General features: G+C 39.3%; 1 protein-coding gene across 2 annotated transcripts in view; it reads left to right on the top strand.

Moving 5' to 3' along the window:
- The window catches only part of NLRP14 (NLR family pyrin domain containing 14), a 64804-nt gene that overhangs the window by 15477 nt on the left and 21386 nt on the right, over nt 1-27941 (top strand). The window contains exons 2-8 of one of the 2 annotated variants that reach the window (XM_054438661.2): nt 789-1095; nt 1938-2009; nt 4602-6198; nt 8887-9051; nt 11893-12060; nt 27120-27290; nt 27723-27893. In XM_054438661.2, coding sequence (XP_054294636.2) covers nt 810-1095; nt 1938-2009; nt 4602-6198; nt 8887-9051; nt 11893-12060; nt 27120-27290; nt 27723-27893 — 2630 coding nt within the window. In that variant the 5' untranslated portion in view covers nt 789-809. The remainder of the gene's footprint in view (nt 1-788; nt 1096-1937; nt 2010-4601; nt 6199-8886; nt 9052-11892; nt 12061-27119; nt 27291-27722; nt 27894-27941) is intronic. The other variant, XM_054438663.2, reaches the window with a different exon arrangement.

The raw sequence follows: 27941 nt of genomic DNA, 5'->3' as shown, positions 1-27941 counted from the left end.
AATTTAAAAGTTTGAGTAGTCATTGATAAAGCCTGGGGTGACAGCATTAGAGTAAACTGCCAGAGAACAGTAAGGTCATGGGAGTTGATGTCAAAGACGTGAGATGAGGCTGTTTTTGATGCGCTTTAACACTGAACTCACCCAGAATACCTGTGGTGTTGGGGAAAGTGCACGAAGGGAGCTTGTGTACTATGAAAGACCCTCAGTAATAATGTATGGATTTATGACCAGAAATGACATGACAAGAAGAGGTAGATGGTGGCATATTCTAATTGCATGTGTTTGTTGAGTAATAATGTGTTGGCAGGGGTGCAATAACAATGTTTTATAGGTTGAGATGTATATTAGATGTTGTTGGGGGATAGAAGGGATGAGGACGGACAGTTAGCAATACTTAGGAGGAGCCAGTTCTGTGCCAGGTGATATATGAACCCTACCTTATTTGATCCGTACTAAAATTAGAGGTTGGCTCTGCTATCCCCACTTAGCAGAAGAGTAAGTTGAGGTTCAAAGAGAGGAATTACCTTTATTTATATAGCTCATAAGTGGTAGGACTGGGAATAGATCGTAAGAAGATGGAATAAATATACAGTACAGTGGTCTATATCAGAGGAATGCTTTGTGAAAGAAGATATATTACAGAGGACACTAGGTCAGTACTGAGCCTAATACAGTGGGTTTCTTCAAATGTTTGTTAAATTTATATAAGTATTTCATTTTCAAATCTGTCTTTTTCATGTGTCCCATTTTATTCCATGTGCTTTTGGTTATTTTTTTTCCTCCCACAGAGGCCTGAATATTTGGACAAGATGGCAGATTCATCATCATCCTTCTTTCCTGATTTTGGGCTGCTATTGTATTTGGAGGAACTAAACAAAGACGAATTAAATACATTCAAGTTATTCCTAAAGGAGACCATGGAACCTGAGCATGGCCTGACACCCTGGACTGAAGTGAAGAAGGCCAGGCGGGAGGACCTGGCCAATTTGATGAAGAAATATTATCCAGGAGAGAAAGCCTGGAGTGTGTCTCTCAAAATCTTTGGCAAGATGAACCTGAAGGATCTGTGTGAGAGAGCAAAAGAAGAGATCAACTGTGAGTGATGCTAGGGCCAAATCGGGCTAGGCAGGAAGGAAGTGTTTCCTGGAGCCCAGTGGAATGTTTCTGTAAGAGGAATTTAGGGATTAAACCATGTTGGGGGACATAAGCTCCATGGTGGTCTTGTGCATGGGGAGCTCGTTGAATTATTTGAGGAAGGAAAGGCAGAAGCGTTTTGAGTACTGTTACTCAGCCTGTTCCTTAATTGGGGGGAATTCATCCATCTTGTACCAGTTGAAATGATCAAAGGAATTGAGTGATAGGAATTGTCCCATAAGTGCCTTCACATAAACTACAAGTTATAAGTTAGGCAACATTTTGAGGAATCAAATATGATTTAACATATTTGCTGAAATATGAGGAATGGGCTGAAAATTATTATTGGACATAATCCAAGCCAGTATTTTTAGTCATTCTCAGGTATGAAATATTATAGACCTCTAGAATTCCGTACTCGTATACAAGGCTTTAGAGTTATATATATATATAAAAGTGTGTATATATATAATATTCATATCCATTATCTCCTTTGCACCTCTCCATATCCTAGTGAAGTCAGTATAGACAAGGAAACTGAGGCTTATACACTACACTATTTGCCCTGGAGCTACAGGGTGGGGGCCATGGTAAGAGGTCTCCTACTTCAGTGTTGTCTGTATCACATTGTTTTTTCTCTCAGCTAAGCTTATGGAGTCTGAGGCTCTGGCAGCTCTAGTTTTCTTAAACCCAGATAGTCATAGAATTGGACCACTGATGAGAATGCTGACCTCTGTTCTAGCCATCATGAAAGCTCACTTCGTTTTCATTAAATATCATGATCCTATTGGAACCTGTTGCAGGGTCAGCCCAGAATATAGGACCAGATGATGCCAAGGCTGGAGAGACACAAGAAGATCAGGAGGCAGTGCTGGGTGAGTAGTTAGGCCTTTCATCAGATTTGGGAGGCATTCAAAGTTTTGATACAGGATGGCGATTTATCTCCCAAGGACTTTTGTTCAAATCTTGTTAACTTCTTCTGATACCCCACCTGTTCCCTGAATGTCACCCAAAAAGGATCGGCAAAACACTCTCTGGCCAAAGTCACAATCAGGGCCTTGTTAATTCAGGTCCTCAAGAGAACAGTGTTTAGAATGCCTGCTAAAAGAAGGGCTGATGCACAAAGGTATATTAATGTTTATATTTTATGTACTAAAAGTCACTGAGTTGGGAGGAAACTTTCAGTTTATCACATCTACTTTCTTTAAAGATGGTGGTGTAATTAAATTCTAGGAGTGGTGACCAACTGGTTCATATAAAAACTGATTTCTAGAACCAGGTCTTCTCAGTCATAGTTAACACAGGGGTCCCCAGGGCCACGGACCCCTACTGGTCGGCGGCCCCTCGGGAATCAGGTCGCATAGCAGGAGATGAGTGGTAGGCCACACGACTTTACCACCTGAGCTCCGCCTCCTGTCAGATCAGCAGCTGCTTTAGTCTCATAGGAGCACAAACCCTATTGTGAATTGTGCATTCAAGGGATTTAGGTTGTATGCTCCTTATGAGAATCTGATGATAAATGTAATGCAATTGAATCATCCTGAAATCATCTCCCCTCCCTGCCCTGCCACCCCTACCTCCTACATCCATGGAAAATTTGTCTTCCACGAAACTGGCCCCTGGTGCCCAAAAGGTTGGGGATGTCAGACCACTGGTTTATTAACACCATTTCCCCACTTTGTTTTGAATTCTACATAATTTAATTCCAATTTATATAAATGGAATTACAGTAGAAAGAAAATTAGATCAAGTGAGAAACTTTTATTCTTAACCCAGCCACATTCTAACAAGCCACATTATTTCATTCAAGAAATAATTGAAAACTTACTTCATCCCAAGCACTAAAATAGAAAAATTGCTTGTTACATTAAATGACCTTGAGTATGACATCCCACTGTGACCTTAATTTCTGATTCAATATAAAGAAGTATATCTTTGTGGTAAGAGAAAAAAACTCATGGCTAATAATTTTTGTTTTATTATTATTTCAAACCTAATGGCTATTTCCCTCTTATGTGTAGATAATTGCACACAGCTAATAAATGTCTTCAAATTATTATTTGAAAATTGTGATAAAAGTAAACTATTTATTATAGGAACTTTGGAAAATACTGTAAGTACAAAATAGAAAATAAGAAGTACAGCAATGATTTACTGATTATTTTCTCTGTGAGTGTACCAACATCACGCTGTTTGAATTACTATAGTTTCGTGGTAGGTTTTAGTTTTAGGTAAATAGTGTTTTTCTTCTCCCTGCCTGGCCAATCATTATTTTCACTTTTTGGGATTTTTTAGCTATCATTTGTTTATGTTTTATCTTTGTTTTTAAACTTCACATAAGCAAAATGAGCTATTTTTAAAAAAAGATTCAAATATTTTAAAATTACATAAAGTGAGTTTCTCATTCTTCCTACTCCCCATTCCCAATCCTACTATTCAGAAATAACCAATATTAATATATTGGTGTATATGGTATAGGTTTTCAGATACATAAAGTTTGTTTATCTTTTTTCCAGGAGAGGATCATATTGTACATAATTCCCAGAAACTTCATATCTTTTTTGGTTATTATTTGGGGGGATATTAGAACCTATAGTTATACCTTATTCAAAAGTTGTAAAGTACTCAATTATATCATTGTATTCTCTCATTTTTTTATTGCACAAATATATTTGACACTTATGTGCAAGGAAATGTGTTAGACACTGAACATGCAATGATGAAGCCCCTAGCCAAGTGCATCATTTATTTTAAAAATAAAGTAATTATAGCTAGTGACATGTACTGTGAATGAAAAATATACTGTTTTGAGAATATATAAAAAGGGGAAGTAGTCTAGCAATGAGGTTCAGAGAGTTCTCCCCTGAGATCCTATCCTTTTAATAGAGATCTAAAGGAGGGATCAGACTTAAGCAAGTAAAGATGAAGTATATTTTCATTCTATTTCACTTAGGATGTTTTTCTTTTTTTCAAAATATTATTTAAGCTACGATTCAATGTTTATTTCTATTAACTTTTTACTTGTACAAAGTAAATTATTTTGATCTGTTGATTCAGGTGTGTCTTGGCGTCTTCCCTATTGTTAGTGGTTGCCTCTGTTCTTTTTTTTTTTTAATCTGGATGACAGCTCTGTTCTCCACATCTATCATCTTTTTTCTATGTAGAAGGAAAAGTACAAAGAAGAAAAAATATGTCTAAAGTGAATCCAGTTTTTATTTCCCATCACAAATTTTTTCGCATCATCAATTCTGGTTTTTATTACAGTATCTAATACAGGTTTTAAATCTATAGGAATATTTTTATTTGATTTATATTATTTTAAAAAAATCAAAACCAGCTCTGATTTCAGCCTATGTTCTTTCTTGGTCCTAACTCCAAGTTCGGTATTCTTGACATTACATTTCATAGAATTTGTTTTGATCATGTGTCTTTGTTTTTGTTTTTTTACCTTTGCCATTCTGACTTAGGTGATGGAACAGAATACAGAATTAGAATAAAGGAAAAATTTTGCATCACTTGGGACAAGAAGTCTTTGGCTGGGAAGCCTGAAGATTTCCATCATGGAATTGCAGAGAAAGATAGAAAACTGTTGGAACATTTGTTTGATGTGGATGTCAAAACCGGTGAACAGCCGCAGGTCGTGGTGCTTCAGGGAGCTGCTGGAGTTGGGAAAACAACCTTGGTGAGAAAGGCAATGTTAGATTGGGCAGAGGGCAATCTCTACCAGCAGAGGTTTAAGTATGTTTTTTATCTCAACGGGAGAGAAATTAACCAGCTGAAAGAGAGAAGCTTTGCTCAATTGATATCAAAGGACTGGCCCAGCACAGAAGGCCCCATTGAAGAAATCATATCCCAGCCAAGTAGCCTCTTGTTTATTATTGACAGTTTTGATGAACTGAACTTTGCCTTTGAAGAACCTGAGTTTGCACTGTGTGAAGACTGGACCCAAGAACACCCAGTGTCCTTCCTCATGAGTAGTTTGCTGAGGAAAGTGATGCTCCCTGAGGCATCCTTATTGGTGACAACAAGACTCACAACCTCTAAGAGACTAAAGCAGTTGTTGAAGAATCACCGTTATGTAGAGCTACTAGGAATGTCTGAGGATGCAAGACAGGAGTATATTTACCAGTTTTTTGAAGATAAGAGGTGGGCCATGAAAGTATTCAGTTCACTAAAAAGCAACGAGATGCTGTTTAGCATGTGCCAAGTCCCCCTAGTGTGCTGGGCCACTTGTACTTGTCTGAAGCAGCAAATGGAGAAGGGTGGGGATGTCACATTGACCTGCCAAACAACCACGGCTCTGTTTACCTGCTATATTTCTAGCTTGTTCACACCAGTAGATGGACGCTCTCCTAGTCTACCCAACCAAGCCCAGCTGAGAAGACTGTGCCAAGTCGCTGCCAAAGGAATATGGACTATGACTTATGTGTTTTACAGAGAAAATCTCAGAAGGCTTGGGTTAACTAAATCTGATGTCTCAAGTTTTATGGACAGCAATATTATTAAAAAGGACGCAGAGTATGAAAACTGCTATGTGTTCACCCACCTTCATGTTCAGGAGTTTTTTGCAGCTATGTTCTATATGTTGAAAGGCAATTGGGAAGCTTGGAACCCTTCCTGCCAGCCTTTTGAAGATTTGAAGTCGTTACTTCAAAGCACAAGTTATAAAGACCCCCAGTTGACACAGATGAAGTGCTTTTTGTTTGGCCTTTTGAATGAAGATCGAGTAAAACAACTGGAGAGGACTTTTAACTGTAAAATGTCACTGAAGATAAAATCAAAGTTACTTCAGTGTATGGAAGTATTAGGAAACAGTGACTATTCTCCATCACAGCTGGGATTTCTGGAGTTGTTTCACTATCTGTATGAGACTCAAGATAAAGCATTTATAAGCCAGGCAATGAGATATTTCCCAAAGGTTGCCATTAATATTTGTGAGAAAATAGATTTGCTTGTATCTTCTTTCTGCCTTAAGCACTGCCGGTGTTTGCGGACCATCAGGCTGTCTGTAACTGGGGTATTTGAGAAGAAGATATTAAAAACAAGCCTCCCGACTAACACTTGGTAAGTGTGTTAGGGCCATTCCCTGGAAGTGCCCTGTAAGGGAGAGAAGAAGTAGATTTTGTCAGAGGGAGGAGGAGTTTAGCTGAGGTCCCAGAGCTGAGATAACCCTTGGGAGTTGTCCCATCTTGAGGCAGGGAGGCTAAGCATTTAAACCCCTTATTGACCAATCATGGCTACTGGTGAGGAGTGGGCAAAAACTTTCCTGAGATGGCTTTTTTGGCCTGAAGGCAATACCAGGAGAGGGACTGGGCTGAGGACTCTCAATTATTGACAATCCCAACAACTCAGGGGGAATGAGCACTTCAGTCTTCAAGGAGGAATGTAGCATGGCACAACTTGCATCCATGATAATAAGTATATTTAATTTCTAAAGATAATGTCATCCAAAATAAGGGACCAGAAATTTTCTGCTGAACCTGGTAAACATAGGTTATCTCTCTGTATTATATTCCTGTGTACTCTACTGACCTAGCTTGCTTTCTCTATTGCCCAGACATTGGTTGGCCTTTGTTTTGTAGTTTGTGAAGGGTCTCAGCCCTTTAATGCCTATCTGGAGACACTGGAGGTTAGTAAGAAATAGTAGATGCCAAATAAATATTTTTGAAAAAAGAAATGAACCTTAAGTGTTTTACGTACATTATTCTACTCTACCTCCTTTCTCAGTTTGCCTTTTCTGACTACCCATCTAAATCTGAGGAAAGAATTGAACTATGGAATTCATTCCCAGATGTATATAAAATTAATTGAGGACTTCTTATGTACTATATAGTTGTATAGTGAACTGGATATTTAACATAATATCCAATTTAATGTTGTTGGCAACTATCTCTATTTTTAAGATTACAAAACTCAGAGACATATACCTAGAAAATTTCTTGATTCAAGCACACATCAAATAATAGTTAAGTGGCTGAGTGCTTATCACATAACCTGACAGTCTTCTAAGTCCTTGATCTCATTTAGTCTTCTGATAGTCTTATTAGGTAGGTGCTATTATTTCCATTTTGCTTAGGACAAAATTGTGGTACCAAGAAGGCATATAACTTGACTGAGGTCACACATCTGATTGTAATTTCTTGGTTTGCTAACTTTATCCAAGCTGTTTCAGTACCATTATATACAATTGCAGAATCACTCCTTTCTTATAAGAGCATACATTTCATTTATTTGCAAACTGTGGGAGTAGAAATTGTGGGCCCTGATGCTATGACCTTTACCCACCTTGGAAAATTGTGAGTAATCTTCAGTCAATTTTCTTAATTCTGACTTCAGAGTTCTATTTAAAGAAGATGTGATTTAACAGGGCATTAAAACATCTTTTATGCCTAATAGTAAATGCTAGAACAGTATTCTGGCCACTAGATTGCCAGTTCTCCTGCTAGCTTTCCTTATCTATGTTGTAGAGTTACATAGTACTAGAGTTGGCATTGTTGCTAAAATAAGGAGCCAGAGAACCCAGTGTTTTAAAAGAAAAACTGTAGGTGACCTCAGTCTCTTCTACAATATAACTACATTGTAAGCTTTGTGAGAGCAGGAGCTCTGTATGGTTCACCATTTTATCTAGTGTTCACACAGAGGAAACACTTGAATTCTTGAATGAATAATTTATTATCTTGTTTTTATAAATTTAAGACCTCAAGTGATATAGACCATCACTATGAACTGTCATTCATTCCGATTTAAGATATGGGAATGAATATTTATTGACTAGCTGTTATATATAAGGCAACACACTAGACTTTTACATGTTTTATATATATTATATTTAATATATACATATATATGTATATAACAGTTACTGATTACTAGGAACACTTATAGCATGAGACATTTGCTAAGCATTTTCTACATACTGCCTTATTGAATCTTCACAGTAATCCTAAAAAATAGATACTATTATCTTCATTTATCAAGATGATGAAGCTGAGGCTCACATAGGTTAGTACATTTTCCAGAATAACTAAGTTCAGTGAGTGGCAGTGTTGAATTGGGACTCAGAGCTGCTCCATTGTCGACCTTATAAGCACAAGGTTGTCCCCTGTTTTATTACCCTTTATTTGTTCATGAGTTTATTGATAATATTCCTAATAATTAAATCATAAAGTATTTAAAGTTTACAGTGTGCTTTTGTGTACCCTTTAAAATGCACTATTAAATTTCCACAACTTTGTGAAAGGAGACAATATTTCCATTTTATAGATGATGAAAATTTGCAAGTTATAGAACTGATGCAACTCTCTTAAAATAATATGGCTAGTAAGTGGTAGACCTGGGGCTCAGGCCTGTGGTTTTTAATCTACACCACTTTACACCTAATGTCTACCTACTAATCCTAATCATATTCTTTGTGACCAAATTTTATTTTTCTTTTTGATATTGGCTCTTCAAGTATTTGAATACTTCTCTCTTATCCCTCCTGAGTTGCTTCCTCTAAAGTAAAGCTTCTCTGGTTTTTATTTTGTATGTGTTGAAGGGAGTGGATGGGAAATGGGAGAGCTTTTGGACAAATAAGGCCTCTGGAGTGCCCAGAGGAAGACTTCCTGGTGGACTGTGCCCACGGTGGAGCTGCACTGGATGCTCTTGCCTTTCCAAAGTACACTTACTTTTACCCCAATACTATCCTCTGAGAGTTGGCTAGGCTGAAATAAAATCAGCATTGTTTTTCTTTTCTCAATTATTTATGCAAAGGGACGGTGATCGCATTACTCACTGTTGGCAAGATCTCTGTTCTGTGCTTCATACAAATGAACACTTGAGACAATTGGACCTGTGCCATAGCAACCTTGATAAATCAGCAATGAATATCCTGCACCATGAACTAAGGCATCCAAACTGTAAACTGCAAAAGCTACTGTAAGTCTGGTATGAGAAAATTTAATGGAGTTATTCTAATTTCTTTCTGTGTCCCATCCTCCACTCATACTCGTTAGGGGAAGCCAATGCTAAACAAATACTTATAATCCATTGTGTAAAATACTCAAACAGGAACAATGGAATCCTCTGGGGACATGGGATCATTACTAACTTGTTCTCAGAGTGATTCCACAGGGCATAGTAGCTGTTCACATGGGTTTTTCAGGCTTGATTAGGAACTTTCTAAATGAAGAGCACAGAGCTAAAACATTCTAGGCAGGTCACCAATGCACTTTCAAGGACATATTCTGGAACTTACTATCTTCTTAAATTTTTTTCTATTGAGGAAAAATTTGCATTTAACAAAGTCCACAAATAATGTTCAGTTTGTTGAGTTCTGACAAGTGTAAACATCTTTATAACCAACACACCCAAAACAAGATAGAAAATATTTTCATTTATCTCAGAAAGGTCCCTTGTACCTTTTTTTCTTTCCTTTTTTTTTTCTTGAGACAGGATCTTACTCTGTTGCCCAGGCTGGAATGCAATGACGCTATTGCAGCTAGAACTCCTGGGCTCAAGCAATCCTGCCACCTCAGCCTCCCAAGTAGCTGGGATTACGGGCATGTACCACTATGCCAGGCTATGTTTTTTTGTAGAGATGTGGTCTCACTGTGTTTCCCAGGCTGGTCTGAAACTTCTGAGCTGAGGAGATCCTCCTGCCTCAGCCTCCTAAAGTGCTGGGATTACAGGCATGAGCCACAATGCCCAGCCTATCCCTTTCTGTTCAATCTTCTCACCCCATCCATTCTCAGAGACAATCATTTTCTAATCTCTGTCACCAGAGATCAGCTTTGTATCTTTTTGGAATCATTTTGATTGATTTATACAGTATGTATTTTTTTTTTAATTTATCTTCTTTTTCTTTTTTTTTTTCTTTTTGAGACAGTCTTGCTCTGTCACCAGGCTGGAGTGTAGTGGCACAATCTCGGCTCACTGCAACCTCTGCCTCCCGGGTTCAAGCCATTCTCCTGCCTCAGCCTCCCGAGTAGGTGGGACTACAGGCACGCACCACCACACCTGGCTAATTTTTGTATTTTTAGTAGAGACGGGGTTTCACCATGTTGGCCAAGCTGGTCTCAAACTCCTGACCTCAAGTGATCTACCCATTTTGGCCTCCCAAAGTGCTGGGATTACAGGCATGAGCCACCACACCTGGCCATATCCATCTTCTTGTGCTCAACAAAATGTCTTCTAAAATTTATCCATTTTGTTGCAACTTTCAGTAGTTTCTTTTTTATTGCTGATTAGTATTCCATTGTATAACTATACTATAATTTGTTTTATATATATAACTATACTATAATTTGTCTCTTGTTAATAGACCCCTGGAGGTTTCCCTAACCTGTTAGGAATAAGGGTAATCTTTGCCAACATTGGATGCTGTCAGTCTTTTTTAAATTTTAATTTATCTTAATTGGATTCTAGATAATCACTTTAAAATGTTGATTGTTCACATGTCTCTTACCCTTTTGTGTAAGGACTCCACTAGGAGCTGAAATTGATCCTAATCTCTGTATTTTGTGCCTGTCAATATGTACAAGGTGCATTTGTTGCTTAGTATGAACTGAATGCTGAACAAATGATAGATCCTTGTTTCATTAGCACTGAAAATAGATGTTCTTTTGGGTGGGGGCTGGGGACAGGCTTCTCACCAAATATTTTCCTCCTGATCTCAGTGTTTTTAGTGAGTTCTGACCTTAGATTTCAAGCATCTAGAGTCGGTTTGGTCTTGCATTTAGATGTAGTAAGACAACTAGATGTATGTTATGATTAAGGGGTTCCTGGAAGTCCTTTCCACTCATCCCTAAACATTTCCCCCATATTGCCCCTTCACTGGATGTCATCAATCCGGATCTTCACAATAGCCAATGCCTTCTGGGTTAACTGACTTCCTTTCTTAGAATGGGAGGGTTGCGTCAGTGGGATGACACCATGATGACTGTTCTCAGTCTGTGCCACCTTAATGTGGTCTGTCTTACTGTGGTCCCTTTTCCCTAGTAAGTGAGATGGTGCTGTTTGTATTTACTGAGTGCCTTAGGCACTTTTACTAGATGAGGATGGTTAGTGCTGTAAATGGGTAAAAGCTTTATTTTCCTGTGAGTACTTGCCTGGGGTGAGGGGAGTGAGGGTGGAGGGTGGGTGGTGGGCAGAAAGGAGGAAAGGTGGTGTTACAAAGCGAGGTTTTGGACAGTGAACAGAAGGGCATTGGGGACTAGCAGAGACACTATAGAAGAATCAGAAATATCTGACATTGACTGAGTTAGGAGGTAGAAAGTAGGAAAAAAATTGGCAGATTTAACTTCATTATTTTGCTTGGGCTGCCTCCGTACACCTGCCTCCGTATGCCTAAAGCAGTCCCCAAGATGACACAGCATGTTTTGCAACAGTGTTTTGTTATTACTGCACATCAAACAGTTGATGCTAATTGTGAATTAACCTTGGATTATTTAAAGATTTGGCTATTGTGAATTAATGTTATTGTAGTACTTGGAATAGCCCTGATAATTTTTGATAGTCATTCCTGGGATTACAAGTTTAAGAGGCTCCTCTTCTGCTTTTCATGGTGTTATCACCTCCTTTTCCGTTAAGGTAAAAAAAACTTGGGAGTGTCAATTATCAGGTCATAAATAGAAATTGAAGTTATAACCCAATTGTTTTAGATGAAAATAAGATAAAAGAATATTCATGTAATATCCAAGAATTAGATTGAAAAGAAAGATCCTGTAACCAAGGAGAGAAATGATTTTGTAATACCTCCTGCATATTTTTCTTCTGAAGGTTGAAATTTATCACTTTCCCTGATGGTTGTCAGGATATCTCTACTTCTTTGATTCATAACAAGAATCTGATGCATCTTGACCTAAAAGGGAGTGATATAGGGGATAATGGAGTAAAGTCATTGTGTGAAGCCTTGAAACACCCAGAGTGTAAACTACAGACTCTCAGGTAAGCTTTGAGTTGTTTTGTCTTGTTTTGTTTTTATAATTGAGGCTTTTGTCTATCCAAGTAGACTCTTACAGCCTGGATTTGCTATTCATAGGACCAGCTTAAATCTACTTTCATGATATAGGGTAGCAAGCATCAGTAGAATCAAGCTGATTTCATCCTGGTAGGACTTCTCACTCCTCCCATCTCCCCAGGAAGATTTCTCATTGTGTAGTTCTCTGTGTCTCCATCTCCTAAATCTGCTGGTGGAGGGAATAAGAGCAGATTGAGAATTATAAATATTTAACACTTCTAATATTTAAGTGCTGGAATAGATTTGTTGTATCTTTGAACTCTCATAGAAAATAATACACTGGGGGATGTTCTTTAATGTAACGGGGTAGTGCTGGCACAGACTCGCTTTTATTTGATTTTTGATGGTGACTCCCCGTCAATTTAGAACTGCAACTCAGTGACCAGCCCAGAAGGCTAAGAAAGAACAGCATGGAAATGGTCCTCTTTCAAGGTGCTTGCTGGCTACCACACACTATTGATCTGAGTGGTGACTCTTCTTTGGCCGATGAAAGTGAAAGGATTAGCAATCATACTGTTCTCCACATTGTGTGACAGGTTTTAAGAAAGATCTTATTTTCCAATGAAAGGCAATGAAATAGGTTTCTGACAAAACCAGACAAAACAAATAGTTACAGTAAGTTTTACATTAGAAGTTTTTATAAGCCCTGGACTCTGTTCAGGGTGGCCAAGACTGAAGCTTGATGCATGAAGGGCCAAAGTAGATCTGTATTTGTAGGAAGCAAATTATAATCCAGGTGTAGGAAAAATAAGTGAAGTCTGGAATAAGACTTTCTTTGACATTTTAAAAACTCTTATCAGTTTTTATAAGATGGAATTCACTTACAGCATATCTGGAAAGTTGTTGGATAATTCTCAAACATAGGTTGAGTTCAGTTGTTAGCAGGCCAGGTCAGAGTAAAGGTTTTACCTACTAATCAGTTTTAAGATATTATGAGGCATTTTCTGTAACCTACATATCTAGTCTGAAACTCAGGTAAGAAGTATGTCACTGTTTCCTATATCTAAAAATAAAATGTATTAGTAGCAAAAAGCTGTTAAATTGAGGAAAAGAGGAAAGATGTTTTCTTACAGTGGGAGCTGTGGATCCAAGACAAGAAAAGCTTGGTGCTTGACAGATCAGTAGGACTTGATAAGATCCCTTCCATTTGAGGTTTGAGTAATGTCGTCCACTGGTAAGCCTTGATACCAAGTTGCCAGGATTTCAAATAGGAAACCATCTTTCTGGGTCAACTAGCAGGGCTCCTTGCAACAGTAAATACAATGCTTTGGCAAAAGTCATCAGAGCTTTGTAATCATCTAATACTCCATTATGTGGGACTGCATGTTCCCCCAGTGTGGATGGCCACTGAGGATCAATGGTCCTACTAACATTTCATGTGGGCGTAGGTCCAGTTTTCTGTTTGCTTCATATCTCACGTTATAAGAGCCATGGGTAGTATGAATGTCCTCATTAGTTTGGTTTGTGTATAGACCATGCACTAGTTTTTAGAATTGCATTTTGATGTTATACTCTCTCTGTAGATGTGGGCAGTGTCAATACATCAGTAGGACTTTGCCAGTCTGTCTTGCAACATATGATCCCCAGTGATTGTTAGAACTTGGCTAATTTATAAATAAAATATCTTCTAAAACTTTAAATTGCTCATATGAGCCCCTGTACATGAACATACTGAAAGGATACATAATCGCTAATTTTCTTCTTTCTTTTTTTGAGACAGAGTCTCGCTCTGTCACCCAGGCTGGAGTGCAGTGGTGCGATCTCGGCTCACTGCAGCCTCTACCTCTGCCTCCTGGGTTCAAGTGATTCTCCTGCCTCAGCCTCCTGAGTAGCTGGGACTACAGGCCGGTGCCACCATGCCCGGCTAATTTTTGTATTTTTAGTAGAGATAGGGTTTCACCACGTTGGCCAGGATGGTCTCGATCTCCTGACCTTGTGATCCGCCTGCCTTGGCCTCCCAAAGTGCTGGGATTACAAGCATGAGCCACCACACCTGTCCCATAATCACTAATTTTCATGAGAATGCTTTACTATAATATTTACCCAAGGCCTCCCTCAAGAAGAGGAGAAAGATCTATTCTCTTGGTCTTGATAATTTTTTTTCCACATTATAGGCCTTATAATAGGTCTTAAAATATGCTTTAAGGTAAGCTCTTAAAATTTGCTGAGCAAGGAGAGACCAAAAACAAAAACAGAAACCTTGGCATAGTCCAATAATTTCTGATTGTGCCCAGAATCTCTTCTTAGTTTGCCTATACTCTGCCACTGGGGCTTTATAAGCAAGGTAAAGGAATGATTGTTGCTTCCACAGAACAGCCACCTGAAGGGTACCAAAATGGCATATAAATGCAGAGCACTCTCTATATCTTCACAGACTTTGAATTAGAAGACTAATATTTCAGAAGGGGGGCATCTAGAATAGTTAGATAAGGCCGGGTGTGGTGGCTCACGCTTGAAATCCCAGCACTTTGTGAGGCTGACAACCTTGGATCACTTGAGGCCAGGAATTTGAGACCAGCCTGGCCAACATGGCAAAACCCCATCTCTACTAAAAATACAAAAACTAACCAGGCATGGTGATGCGCACCTGTAATCCCAGCGACTCAGGAGGCTGAGACAGGAGAATTGCTTGAAACCTGGGAGGCGGAGGTTGCAGTGAGCCAAGATGGCGCCACTGCGCTCCAGTCTGGGCAACAGAACAAGACTCTGTGTTAAAAAAAAAAAAAAAAAAAAGAAAGAAAAGAAAAGATAAAAGAAAAAAAAGCTGACTAAGAGGAACTTGCCTGAGAATGGCAAATATCCACAGCTGTGTCTCATTATCAACTAGAGTAAAATATTACTTAACAGGTAGATAGCATATGGACCAATAGAAATTTTTGCTTCTTCAGGAGTGAGGAAACTTTGTGGCTCATTACAGTTGTTTATAATCATGAAGTGTCTAATGAATCATCATAAATGTAAACAGAATTTGGAGAAATGAGAATACACAGTTTAAAACCAGAGATTCTGCCACCTGGGAAGAATACCAGCAGGCAGAGACTAAACTACCAGTCCTCTTCTCCATTCAAAAGTTTCTTTTATGCATTAATAAACCATGATATATATGTATACACAGCTTCATAATCATACCAAAAAAGTTTAAGTGAACTATACTTTAAAGGCTGAGACCATAACTTTTTGAACAGAAATAATATGGATAATAAGACAGTATATTGATTTTTGCTGTCTTTAATATGAAGAACAAATTATGTGGTAAGACTGTAATTTATTTTCCCACTTTGAAATTAAACCTCTCTAGAAACATTTAGATAAATTATGAACTAATCTTTAAAATACTGAATTACTTCAACATTTCAAAATCAGTAAGTTTGAAAACTGTATTTAAGTTAATATTAGGAATAATATAACCACTGTTCTTTTTTTTTTCTTTTTTAAAATTATTATTATTATACTTTAGGCTCTATGGTACATGTGTGCAACGTGCAGGTAAGTTACATATGTATACATGTGCCATGCTGGTGCGCTGCACCCACCAACTCGTCATCTAGCATTAGGTATATCTCCCAATGCTATCCCTCCCCCCTCCCCCCACCCCACAACAGTCCCCGAAGTCTGATGTTCCCCTTCCTGTGTCCATGTGTTCTCATTGTTCAATTCCCACCTATGAGTGAGAATATGCGGTGTTTGGTTTTTTGTCCTTGCGATAGTTTACTGAGAATGATGATTTCCAATTTCATCCATGTCCCTACAAAGGACATGAACTCATCATTTTTTATGGCTGCATAGTATTCCATGGTGTATATGTGCCACATTTTCTTAATTCAGTCTATCACTGTTGGACATTTGGGTTGGTTCCAAGTCTTTGCTATTGTGAATAATGCCGCAATAAACATACGTGTGCATGTGTCTTTATAGCAGCATGATTTATAATCCTTTGGGTATATACCCAGTAATGGGATGGCTGGGTCAAATGGAATTTCTAGTTCTAGATCCCTGAGGAATCGCCACACTGACTTCCACAAGGGTTGAACTAGTTTACAGTCCCACCAACAGTGTAAAAGTGTTCCTATTTCTCCACATCCTCTCCAGCACCTGTTGTTTCCTGACTTTTTAATCATCGCCATTCTAACTGGTGTGAGATGGTATCTCATTGTGGTTTTGATTTGCATTTCTCTGATGGCCAGTGATGGTGAGCATTTTTTCATGTGTTTTTTGGCTGCATAAATGTCTTCTTTTGAGAAGTGTCTGTTCATGTCCTTCGCCCACTTTTTGATGGGGTTGTTTGTTTTTTTCTTGTAAATTTGTTGGAGTTCATTGTAGATTCTGGATATTAGCCCTTTGTCAGATGAGTAGGTTGCGAAAATTTTCTCCCATTTTGTAGGTTGCCTGTTCACTCTGATGGTAGTTTCCTTTGCTGTGCAGAAGCTCTTTAGTTTAATTAGATCCCATTTGTCAATTTTGGCTTTTGTGGCCATTGCTTTTGGAGTTTTAGACATGAAGTCCTTGCCCATGCCTATGTCCTGAATGGTATTGCCTAGGTTTTCTTCTAGGGTTTTTATGGTTTTAGGTCTAACATTTAAGTCTTTAATCCATCTTGAATTGATTTTTGTATAAGGTGTAAGGAAGGGATCCAGTTTCAGCTTTCTACATATGGCTAGCCAGTTTTCCCAGCACCATTTATTAAATAGGGAATCCTTTCCCCATTTCTTGTTTTTGTCAGGTTTGTCAAAGATCAGATAGTTGTAGATATGTGGTGTTATTTCTGAGGGCTCTGTTCTGTTCCATTGATCTATATCTCTGTTTTGGTACCAGTACCATGCTGTTTTGGTTACTGTAGCCTTGTAGTATAGTTTGAAGTCAGGTAGCGTGATGCCTCCAGCTTTGTTCTTTTGGCTTAGGATTGAATTGGTGATGTGGGCTCTTTTTTGGTTCCATATGAACTTTAAAGTAGTTTTTTCCAATTCTGTGAAGAAAGTCATTGGTAACTTGATGGGGATGGCATTGAATCTGTAAATTACCTTGGGAAGGATGGCCATTTTCATGATATTGATTCTTCCTACCCATGAGCATGGAATGTTCTTCCATTTGTTTGTATCCTCTTTTATTTCCTTGAGCAGTGGTTTGTAGTTCTCCTTGAAGAGGTCCTTCACATCCCTTGTAAGTTGGATTCCTAGGTATTTTATTCTCTTTGAAGCAATTGTGAATGGGAGTTCACTCATGATTTGGCTCTCTGTTTGTCTGTTATTGATGTATAAGAATGCTTGTGATTTCTGTACATTGATTTTGTATCCTGAGACTTTGCTGAAGTTGCTTATCAGCTTAAGGAGATTTTGGGCTGAGACAATGGGGTTTTCTAGATATACTATCATGTCATCTGCAAACAGGGACAATTTGACTTCCTCTTTTCCTAATTGAATACCCTTGATTTCCTTCTCTTGCCTAATTGCCCTGGTCAGAACTTCCAACACTATGTTGTATAGAAGTGGTGAGAGAGGGCATCCCTGTCTTGTGCCAGTTTTCAAAGGGAATGCTTCCAGTTTTTGCCCATTCAGTATGATATTGGCTGTGGGTTTGTCATAGATAGCTCTTATTATTTTGAGATACGTCCCATCAATACCTAATTTATTGAGAGTTTTTAGCATGAAGGGTTGTTGAATTTTGTCAAAGGCCTTTTCTGCATCTATTGAGATAATCATGTGGTTTTTGACTTTGGTTCTGTTTATATGCTGGATTACATTTATTGATTTGCGTATATTGAACCAGCCTTGCATCCCAGGGATGAAGCCCACTTGATCATGGTGGATAAGCTTTTTGATGTGCTGCTGGATTCTGTTTGCCAGTATTTTATTGAGGATTTTTGCATCAATGTTCATCAAGGATATTGGTCTAAAATTCTCTTTTTTGGTTGTGTCTCTGCCAGGCTTTGGTATCAGGATGATGCTGGCCTCATAAAATGAGTTAGGGAGGATTCCCTCTTTTTCTATTGATTGGAATAGTTTCAGAAGGAATGGTACCAGCTCCTCCTTGTACCTCTGGTAGAATTCGGCTGTGAACCCATCTGGTCCTGGACTTTTTTTGCTTGGTAAGCTATTGATTATTGCCACAATTTCAGCTCCTGTTATTGGTCTATTCAGAGATTCAACTTCTTCCTGGTTTAGTCTTGGGAGGGTGTGTATGTGTTGAGGAATTTATCCATTTCTTCTAGATTTTCTAGTTTATTTGCGTAGAGGTGTTTGTAATATTCTCTGATGGTAGTTTGTAATTCTGTGGGATTGGTGGTGATATCCCCTTTATCATTTTTTATTGCATCTATTTGATTCTTCTCTCTTTTTTTCTTTATTAATCTTGCTAGCGGTCTATCAATTTTGTTGATCCTCTCAAAAAACCAGCTCCTGGATTCATTGATTTTTTGAAGGGTTTTTTGTGTCTCTATTTCCTTCAGTTCTGCTCTGATTTTAGTTATTTCTTGCCTTCTGCTAGCTTTTGAATGTGTTTGCTCTTGCTTTTCTAGTTCTTTTAATTGTGATGTTAGGGTGTCAATTTTGGATCTTTCCTGCTTTCTCTTGTGGGCATTTAGTGCTATAAATTTCCCTGTACACACTGCTTTGAATGCATCCCAGAGATTCTGGTATGTTGTGTCTTGGTTCTCGTTGGTTTCAAAGAACATCTTTATTTTTGCCTTCATTTCGTTATGTACCCAGTAGTCATTCAGGAGCAGGTTGTTCAGTTTCCACGTAGTTGAGCAGTTTTGAGTGAGATTCTTAATCCTGAGTTCTAGCTTGATTGCACTGTGATCTGAGAGATAGTTTGTTATAATTTCTGTTCTTTTACATTTATTGAGGAGAGCTTTACTTCCAAGTATATGGTCAATTTTGGAATAGGTGTGGTGTGGTGCTGAAAAAAATGTATATTCTGTTGATTTGGGGTGGAGAGTTCTGTAGATGTCTATTAGGTCTGCTTGGTGCAGAGCTGAGTTCAATTCCTGGGTATCCTTGTTGATTTTCTGTTTCGTTGATCTGTCTAATGTTGACAGTGGGGTGTTAAAGTCTCCCATTATTAATGTGTGGGAGTCTAAGTCTCTTTGTAGGTCACTCAGGACTTGCTTTATGAATCTGGGTGCTCCTGTATTGGGTGCATATATATTTAGGATAGTTAGCTCTTCTTGTTGAATTAATCCCTTTACCATTATGTAATGGCCTTCTTTGTCTCTTTTGATCTTTGTTGGTTTAAAGTCTGTTTTATCAGAGACTAGGATTGCAACCCCTGCCTTTTTTTGTTTTCCATTTGCTTGGTAGATCTTCCTCCATCCTTTTATTTTGAGCCTATGTGTGTCTCTGCACATGAGATGGGTTTCCTGAATACAGCACACTGATGGGTCTTGAGTCTTAATCCAATTTGCCAGTCTGTGTCTTTTAATTGGAGCATTTAGTCCATTTACATTTAAAGTTAATATTGTTATGTGTGAATCTGATCCTGTCATTATGATGTTAGCTGGTTATTTTGCTCGTTACTTGATGCAGTCTCTTCCTAGTCTCGATGGTCTTTACAATTCGTTATGATTTTGCAGTGGCTGGTACCGGTTGTGCCTTTCCATGTTTAGCGCTTCCTTCAGGAGCTCTTTTAGGGCAGGCCTGGTGGTGACAAAATCTCTTAGCATTTGCTTGTCTGTAAAGTATTCACTTATGAAGCTTAGTTTGGCTGGATATGAAATTCTGGGTTGAAAATTCTTTTCTTTAAGAATGTTTCTGGGAAGGGAGGAGCGCCTCTGCCCGGCCGCCCGGTCTGGGAAGTGAGGAGCGCCTCTGCCCGGCCGCCCCCTCTGGGAAGTGAGGAGCGCCTCTGCCCGGCCGCCCCATCTGGGAGGTGAGGAGCGCCTCTGCCCGGCTGCCACCCGGTCTGGGAGGAAGTGAGGAGCGCCTCTGCCCGGGCGGCCCGGTCTGGGAAGCGAGGAGCGCCTCTGCCCGGGCGGCCCCGTCTGGGAAGCGAGGAGCGCCTCTGCCCGGGCGGCCCCGTCTGGGAAGCGAGGAGCGCCTCTGCCCGGGCGGCCCCGTCTGGGAGGAGAGGAGCGCCTCTGCCCGGGCGGCCCCGTCTGGGAAGTGAGGAGCGCCTCTGCCCGGGCGGCCCCGTCTGGGAAGCGAGGAGCGCCTCTGCCCGGCCGCCCTGTCTGGGAGGTGTACCCAACAGCTCCGAAGAGACAGCGACCATCGGGAGCGGGCCATGAGGACGATGGCGGTTTTGTTGAAAGGAAGGGGGGGGGAAGTGTGGGGAAAGGAAGGAGAGATCAGATTGTTGCTGTGTCTGTGTAGAAAGGGGTGGGCATAGGAGATTCCATTTTGTTCTGACTAGGAGAAATTCTTCTGCCTTGGGATGCTGTTGATCTATGGCCTTTCCCCCAGCCCCATGCTCTCTGAAACATATGCTGTGTCAACTCAGGGTTAAATGGATTAAGGGCGGTGCAAGACGTGCTTTGTTAAACAGATGCTTGAAGGCAGCATGCTCTTTAAGAGTCATCACCACTCCCTAATCTCCAGTACCCAGGGGCACAAACACTGCAGAAGGCCGCAGGGTCCTCTGCCTAGGAAAACCAGAGACCTTTGTTCATGTGTTTATCTCCTGACCTTCTCTCCACTATTATCCTATGACCCTCCCATATCCCCCTCTCCGAGAAACACCCAAGAATCATCAATAAATACTTCATAAATTTAAAAAAAAAAAAAAAGAACTCCTCAATTTCATCTGCTTAATATCTCTGCATCTCCTGTTTAACAACATGTTGCTATTTTGCCCTTCAAGTAGGAATGGAAATCCTTCAGTGTCTGTCATTTCTGTATTCTTAGCTCAGATGTTAAGAAAAGTGTTGTTGAGTAAAGAAGTTACTTCCTTACCATGAAAAAAAAAAAAAAAAAGAAAATAAATCTCTTTATTGTTTAAAAAAAAAAAAAAAAAAGAATGTTGAATATTGGCCCCCACTCTCTTCTGGCTTGTAGGGTTTCTGCCGAGAGATCTGCTGTTAGTCTGATGGGCTTCCCTTTGATGGTAACCCGACCTTTCTCTCTGGCTGCCCTTAACATTTTTTCCTTCATTTCAACTTTGGTGAATCTGACAATTATGTGTCTTGGAGTTGCTCTTCTCGAGGAGTATCTCTGTGGCGTTCTCTGTATTTCCTGAATCTGAATGTTGGCCTGTCTTGATAGATTGGGGAAGTTCTCCTGGATAATATCCTGCAGAGTGTTTTCCTACTTGTTTCCATTCTCCCTGTCACTTTCAGGTACACCAATCAGACGTAGATTTGGTCTTTTCACATAGTCCCACATTTCTTGGAGGCTTTGCTCGTTTCTTTTTATTCTTTTTTCTCTAAACTTCCCTTCTCACTTCATTTCATTCCTTTCATCTTCCAGGGCTGATACCCTTTCTTCCATTTGATCGCATCGGCTCCTGAGGCTTCTGCATTCTTCACGTAGTTCTCGAGCCTTGGTTTTCAGCTCCATCAGCTCCTTTAAGCACTTCTCTGTATTGGTTATTCTAGTTATACATTCTTCTAAATTTTTTTCAAAGTTTTCAACTTCTTTGCCTTTGGTTTGAATATCCTCCCGTAGCTCAGAGTAATTTGATCGTCTGAAGCTTTCTTCTCTCAGCTCGTCAAAGTCATTCTCCGTCCAGCTTTGTTCCGTTGCTGGTGAGGAACTGCGTTCCTTTGGAGGAGGAGAGGTGCTCTGCTTTTTAGAGTTTCCAGTTTTTCTGCTCTGTTTTTTCCCCATCTTTGTGGTTTTATCTACTTTTGGTCTTTGATGATGGTGATGTACAGATGGGTTTTTGGTGTGGATGTCCTTTCTGTTAGTTTTCCTTCTAACAGACAGGACCCTCAGCTGCAGGTCTGTTGGAGTACCTGGCCGGCCGTGTGAGGTGTCAGTCTGCCCCTGCTGGGGGGTGCCTCCCAGTTAGGCTGCTTGGGGGTCAGGGGTCAGGGACCCACTTGAGGAGGCAGTCAGCCCGTTCTCAGATCTCCAGCTGCGTGCTGGGAGAACCACTGCTCTCCTCAAAGCTGTCAGACAGGGACATTTAAGTCTGCAGAGGTTACTGCTGTCTTTTTGTTTGTCTGTGCCCTGCCCCCAGAGGTGGAGCCTACAGAGGCAGGCAGGCCTCCTTGAACTGTGGTGGGCTCCACCCAGTTCAAGCTTCCAGGCTGCTTTGTTTACCTAAGCGAGCCTGGGCAATGGCGGGCGCCCCTCCCCCAGCCTCGCTGCGGACTTGCTGTTTGGTCTCTGACTGCTGTGCTAGCAATCAGCGAGACTCCGTGGGCGTAGGACCCTCTGAGCCAGGTGCGGGCTATACTCTCCTGGGGCACCGTTTCCTAAGCCCGTCGGTGGGAGTGGCCCGACTTTCCAGGTGCCGTCTGTCACCCCTGGAAAGGGAACTCCCTGACCCCTTGCGCTTCCCGAGTGAGGCAATGCCTCGCCCCTGCTTCGGCTGGTGCACGGTGCACTCACCCACTGACCTGTGCCCACTGTCTGGCACTCCCTAGTGAGATGAACACGGTACCTCAGATGGAAATGCAGAAATCACCCGTCTTCTGCATCGCTCGTGCTGGGAGCTGTAGACTGGAGCTGTTCCTATTTGGCCATCTTGGCTCCTCCCCCCAACCACTGTTGATAACTAACAATATAGTCAAACAATGCAATACCTCAAAACTTGACCCAGGTAGTATAAAATATTTATAATCTTGGCTGATTCCCAGATTTACAAGCTTCCTGTTTATAAAGATGCTGGTCATTTAGTTAACTCATTTAAATCATATATACATATATATATATATATATATACACACACACTTTATTAGTGTAAGTAATATATCTACAGGAGAATTGTAGTATACTTAGGAAATTATTTAATAATTTTGACTTCTCATTAAAGAAATACAGAACCATTTGTGGTCTAAAAAGCCATCATTTGTATTTTTTTCTGAGAGGATTTTGTGTTTTTTTACTTTCACTTTTGTATTTCCAATTTTTGTAGGTACATGGTAGGTGTGTATACTTATGGGTTACATGCAATATTTTGATACAAGCATTCAATGCATAATAATCACATCAAGGTAAATAGGGTATCTATCACCTCAAGCATTTATTCTTTGTGTTAAACAATCCAAGTATACCCTTTTAGTTATTTTAAAATGTACAATTATTTTTTACTATAGTTACCCTGTTGTCCTAGCAAATACTCAGTCTTATTCATTATTTCTAACTATCTTTTGTACCCATTAACCATCCCCCTCTTCCCCTCTTTCCCTCACTACGCTTCCTAGCCTCTGATAACCATCATTCTACTCTCTATCTCCATGAGTTCAATTATTTTCATTTTTCACTCCTACAAATAAGTGAGAACGTGGAAAGTTTGTCTTTCTGTGCCTGGCTTATTTCGCTTGTTGTTGCAAATGACAGGACCTCATTCTTTTTTATGGCTGAATAGTACTCCATTGTGTATATGTACCACATTTTCTTTATCCATTCACCTTTTGATGGACATTTAGGTTGCTTCCAAATCTTGGCTATTGTGAATAGTGCTGCAGTAAACATGGGAGTGCAGGTATCTCTTCAATACACTAATTTTCTTTCTTTTGGGTATATACTCCACAGTGGAATTGCTGGGTCATACGGTAGCTCTAGTTTGGGTTTTTTTGAGGAACCTCCAAACTGTTCTCCATAATAGTTGTGTGAATTTACACTGCTACTAACAGTGTATGAGGGTTCCTTTTTCTCTACATCCTCACCAGTATTTGTTATTGACTGAATTTTGGATAGGTCATTTTTACTGGAGTGAGGTAATTTCTCATTGTAGTTTTGATTTACATTTCTCTGATTATTAATGATGTTGAGCACCTTTGCATATGCCATTTGTGTGTCTTCTTATGAGAAATGTCTATTCAGATCTCTTGCCCATTTTAATTGGATAATTAGATTTTTTTTCCTGTAGTGTTGTTTGAACTCCTTATATAATATATTCTCGTTATTAACCCCTTGTCAAATGGGTAGTTTGCACATATTTTCTTCAATTTTATGGGTTGTCTGTTCACCTTATTCATTGTTTCTTTTGCTGTGCAGCTTTTTCACTTGATATGATCCCATTTGTCCATTTTTGCTTTGGTTGCCTATGCTTGTGGGGTATTACTCAAGAAATCTTTGCCCAGTCCAATGTCCTGGAGCATTTCCCCGATGTTTTATTTTAATAGTTTAATAGTTTGAAGTCTTATATTGAAGTCTTTAATCTACTTTGGTTTGATTTTTGTATATGTTGAGAGATAGGAGTCTAGTTTCCTTCTTTTACATATGAATATCCAGTTTTCCCAGCACCATTTACTAAAGAGACTGTCCTTTCCACCATATGTGTTCTTGGCACCTTTGTCAAAAATGAGTCTACTGTAGATGTGTAGGTTTATCTCTGCATGTTGTATTTTTATTTATCATTGTGGTAAAATCAAAATCTCAAATTACAGAGCCAATTAATTTATCTGATGATTCACCTTGGTTTAGAATAGGCCCATGAAGCCTATCCTGTTAGTGGAAATGCTCCTTCTCTTGGAAATATCATTCCTCTGTCCCCTGCAGTACATTTATATTGATCCTTAGAAACAAACAGCTCATGCAATCATATAGCTTCAACAACAACTCTCCTGTTATCTCTCAATTTCTAATTCATATCAGAAAAGTAATCTCATACTCAAAAAACAAAAATAAATTACGAAGTTCTTGAGCAACCTGGAAATTACATAGCAGACATTTTCAGAAGGGAAAAATACATTCACACAGCTTCTTTGAGTTCCTGGGAGTTCATCTTCAGGAGTTAGCAGTTCCTCTTTACTGAGGAATGGCCCCTTTTTCAGGTAATGGCAGTTTTCTGATTCTTGTTTGCTAGCAGGACAGGAGAACTTACTCCAACAGGGCTCAACTCATAAAGAAAGCTCCAGCATCTTGCATCAGTTAAAATCCTACCCTGAGCAACTCTCAAAGCAGAGCTTATTCTAGGCAGATGGAACATGGGTTCTCTAAGTCAACAGCATCTGTACCATCTTATGGACCTATACCCAGTAACGGCTGGTCAGTGCTACAGATAGCAAGCAATAAGGACAACAAAAACATTTATAACTTGCTTACTTTTAAGGAACTTTGGGCTTTGGAAATTTTTAGCCAAGGGTGTTGTTTTGGTAGCACTATTAAGAGGAAGTCGTGCAGGCTCTTAAGAAGGAACTAAATATAAGTGATAAGCTAATCTGTCTCCTGTTTTGCTGGCTTATATTTAGGGGTCAGTTTGGAGCCATAATCCTCAGCTTTTGGCTTCCCTTTTGATTGAATCACTGGTGATTGATGTTATATATTAATACAGGTGAGAAAAAACCTCCAAACTCTAGAAAACTAGGAAAGAGTTATATTTTTTATTACTTTATACATGTGAGAGGAGAGTGTTAATGATTTTTTTCTGATTTGAAAAAATCTTTCCCATATTTATAAAATTTGGGAGTTCAGAAATATCAATGTGAATATTACAAGAGTGACACAAAGTAAGATGATTGATAAAAAGTACAGACTTAATAGTAGGTAAGGGTTGTTTTCACAAGGCATAGCAATAATTTCTAAAGTCCAGGTATCTTATAAGATTTCATTATTATAATAAGACAAAATCATTCTTATAAAAGATTTTCTGATTTGTAATACTCTCTGCTTTTCTTTGCAGCTGCAAGGGAAAGAGGAAACATTTTGTTTTAATGAGGCTAATATTTCATACATAAAGAGTTAGGCAGTCCCATAGCTGAAATTCTATTAGCACTAATACTCAAAAAAAAAAAAAAAAAAGAAATCTCAAGAAACTCATAATACGGGAAGGATAAGAGAAAATGAACTATCAAGCATTTAATATTTAAATCTACAGTTAGAAACATTTAAAAATGTTTTCAGTACCATTTTTCCTTCATAAGTGGGATATATTTTCTTTCATTTTTGTTCTGTTTTGCTTCCAAGATTTGGAAGCAACCTAAATGTCCATCAAAAGGTGAATGGATAAAGAAAATGTGGTACATATACATTTGTTTCCAGAAACTTCCAAGTAATTTTTAACTTAAGGCAATTATTAGTTATGGTTTAGTGCAAAAGTAATTGTGGTTTTGGGCAAGCTGAGCTTTTTCAGCCTTAGGCCATGTTCTAGGTCATCTATTAATATCTAATTCTGGGCTTAGGAGGAAGCTTCTCCGTTCCTTCCTCTATAGACCCTGATTTTGATGAAGAGAAACAATTCTTGAGTGACTCAAGTTGGTAAGTCTTTGATTATAAAGGAATACCCAGAGAAATTCCAAATACCAGAAATGCTGCTGCTGCTGCTGCCTGACTCATTACAAAGGGTTAGTATTACTCCTGACCATGTACAAGGCACAGGTTGTCTCTAAATATGAGTCTCTCTACACGTACTTTTTCTGTTTCTCTTCATTTTAATCTTTAGAAATGATTTTGTTTTATTTATGATTTACTTATTGTTTTTCACTCTTAAGGACTGGATTCCTCAGAAAACATGGGCTCATGAATAAATGAGCTCACGAGAGACAGCTTTTGCTCCCAACTTCCTGTCCATTTCTGTTCTGTTTCAGAAGTCGGAGTGTAGAATACAGTCATCCTTCAAGCCATATCTTCCAAGTTGTAGTTAGCGGAAATTCTTCCCAGACTGAAAAATATTATCATTTAAAGATATTTTTGAATGCTCTCAAATATATTTTCATAGGGAATTAAGGGGGTGGGGATGTGATAAACAATCTCCTTCCCTTCCCTCCTTAACTCTGTCAGAGCCTTATGCTTTAGTTAAATAACTTACTTTCCGTGTAGAGAAGTTGGATTTTTCAGGCAAGATTCCAAAGATTAGGAAACTTCCTACCTTCGGGATCGGTAGGTGTTGGTTGTAATTCTTCTCTAAGGAGTGGTCATTCCTGTTTTTCTGTGTCGTTTTCCAGGTTGGAATCCTGCAACCTAACTGTATTTTGTTGTCTAAATATATCTAATGCTCTCATCAGAAGCCAGAGCCTGATATTTCTGAATCTGTCAACCAATAATCTGTTGGATGATGGAGTGCAGCTTTTGTGTGAGGCCTTAAGACATCCAAAGTGTTATCTAGAGAGACTGTCGTGAGTGTTTCTGTTTTGTTTTCTGTGGAGTCATTTTGCTTGGTTCTGTGTAGCTTAATTGTGATCTGATAGGGAAACTACTTGGGTCTTGACACTAACTGGCTCGTTTGTCAATCCTGAATAAGCTCTACATGCATCCCCCTTCTCTTCCTCTACTTCCCTCTCTTTTACTTCACTTTTAGACCTATCATTTTTTTTCTGATTGACCTCTTTATTTTCATTCTTTTCTAAGCTTCCCCCTCCCCTTCTGTGTTTTGTTTCGTCATATCCTGCACACAGCTGCAATAGAATTCGTAATTTAAATAGGTTTGTTGAGGTTAATTTTATAGTCGAGGTGTGGGGGTTATAAGCGCCACTGATTTCCCTGTGAAGGAGAAGAGAAGCATGGGCTTTGGGAATTGACAGATCCCTTCTCATCTCTTTCTCTTTCAGCTTAGAAAGCTGTGGTCTCACAGAGGCTGGCTGTTTGGATCTTTCTTTGGCTGTCATCAGCAATAAAAGACTGACACATTTGTGCTTGGCAGACAATGTCTTGGGAGATGGTGGAATAAAGCTTATGAGTGATGCCCTGCAACATGCACAGTGTACTCTGAAGAGCCTTGTGTAAGTGTCTTCAAGTTTTTATCCTTAATATATATTGTACATTTTGAA

This window comes from Pongo pygmaeus, chromosome 9 (assembly GCF_028885625.2).
Source record: "Pongo pygmaeus isolate AG05252 chromosome 9, NHGRI_mPonPyg2-v2.0_pri, whole genome shotgun sequence".
NCBI lineage: Eukaryota > Metazoa > Chordata > Mammalia > Primates > Hominidae > Pongo > Pongo pygmaeus.
This window is presented reverse-complemented; position numbering and strand designations above follow the sequence as displayed.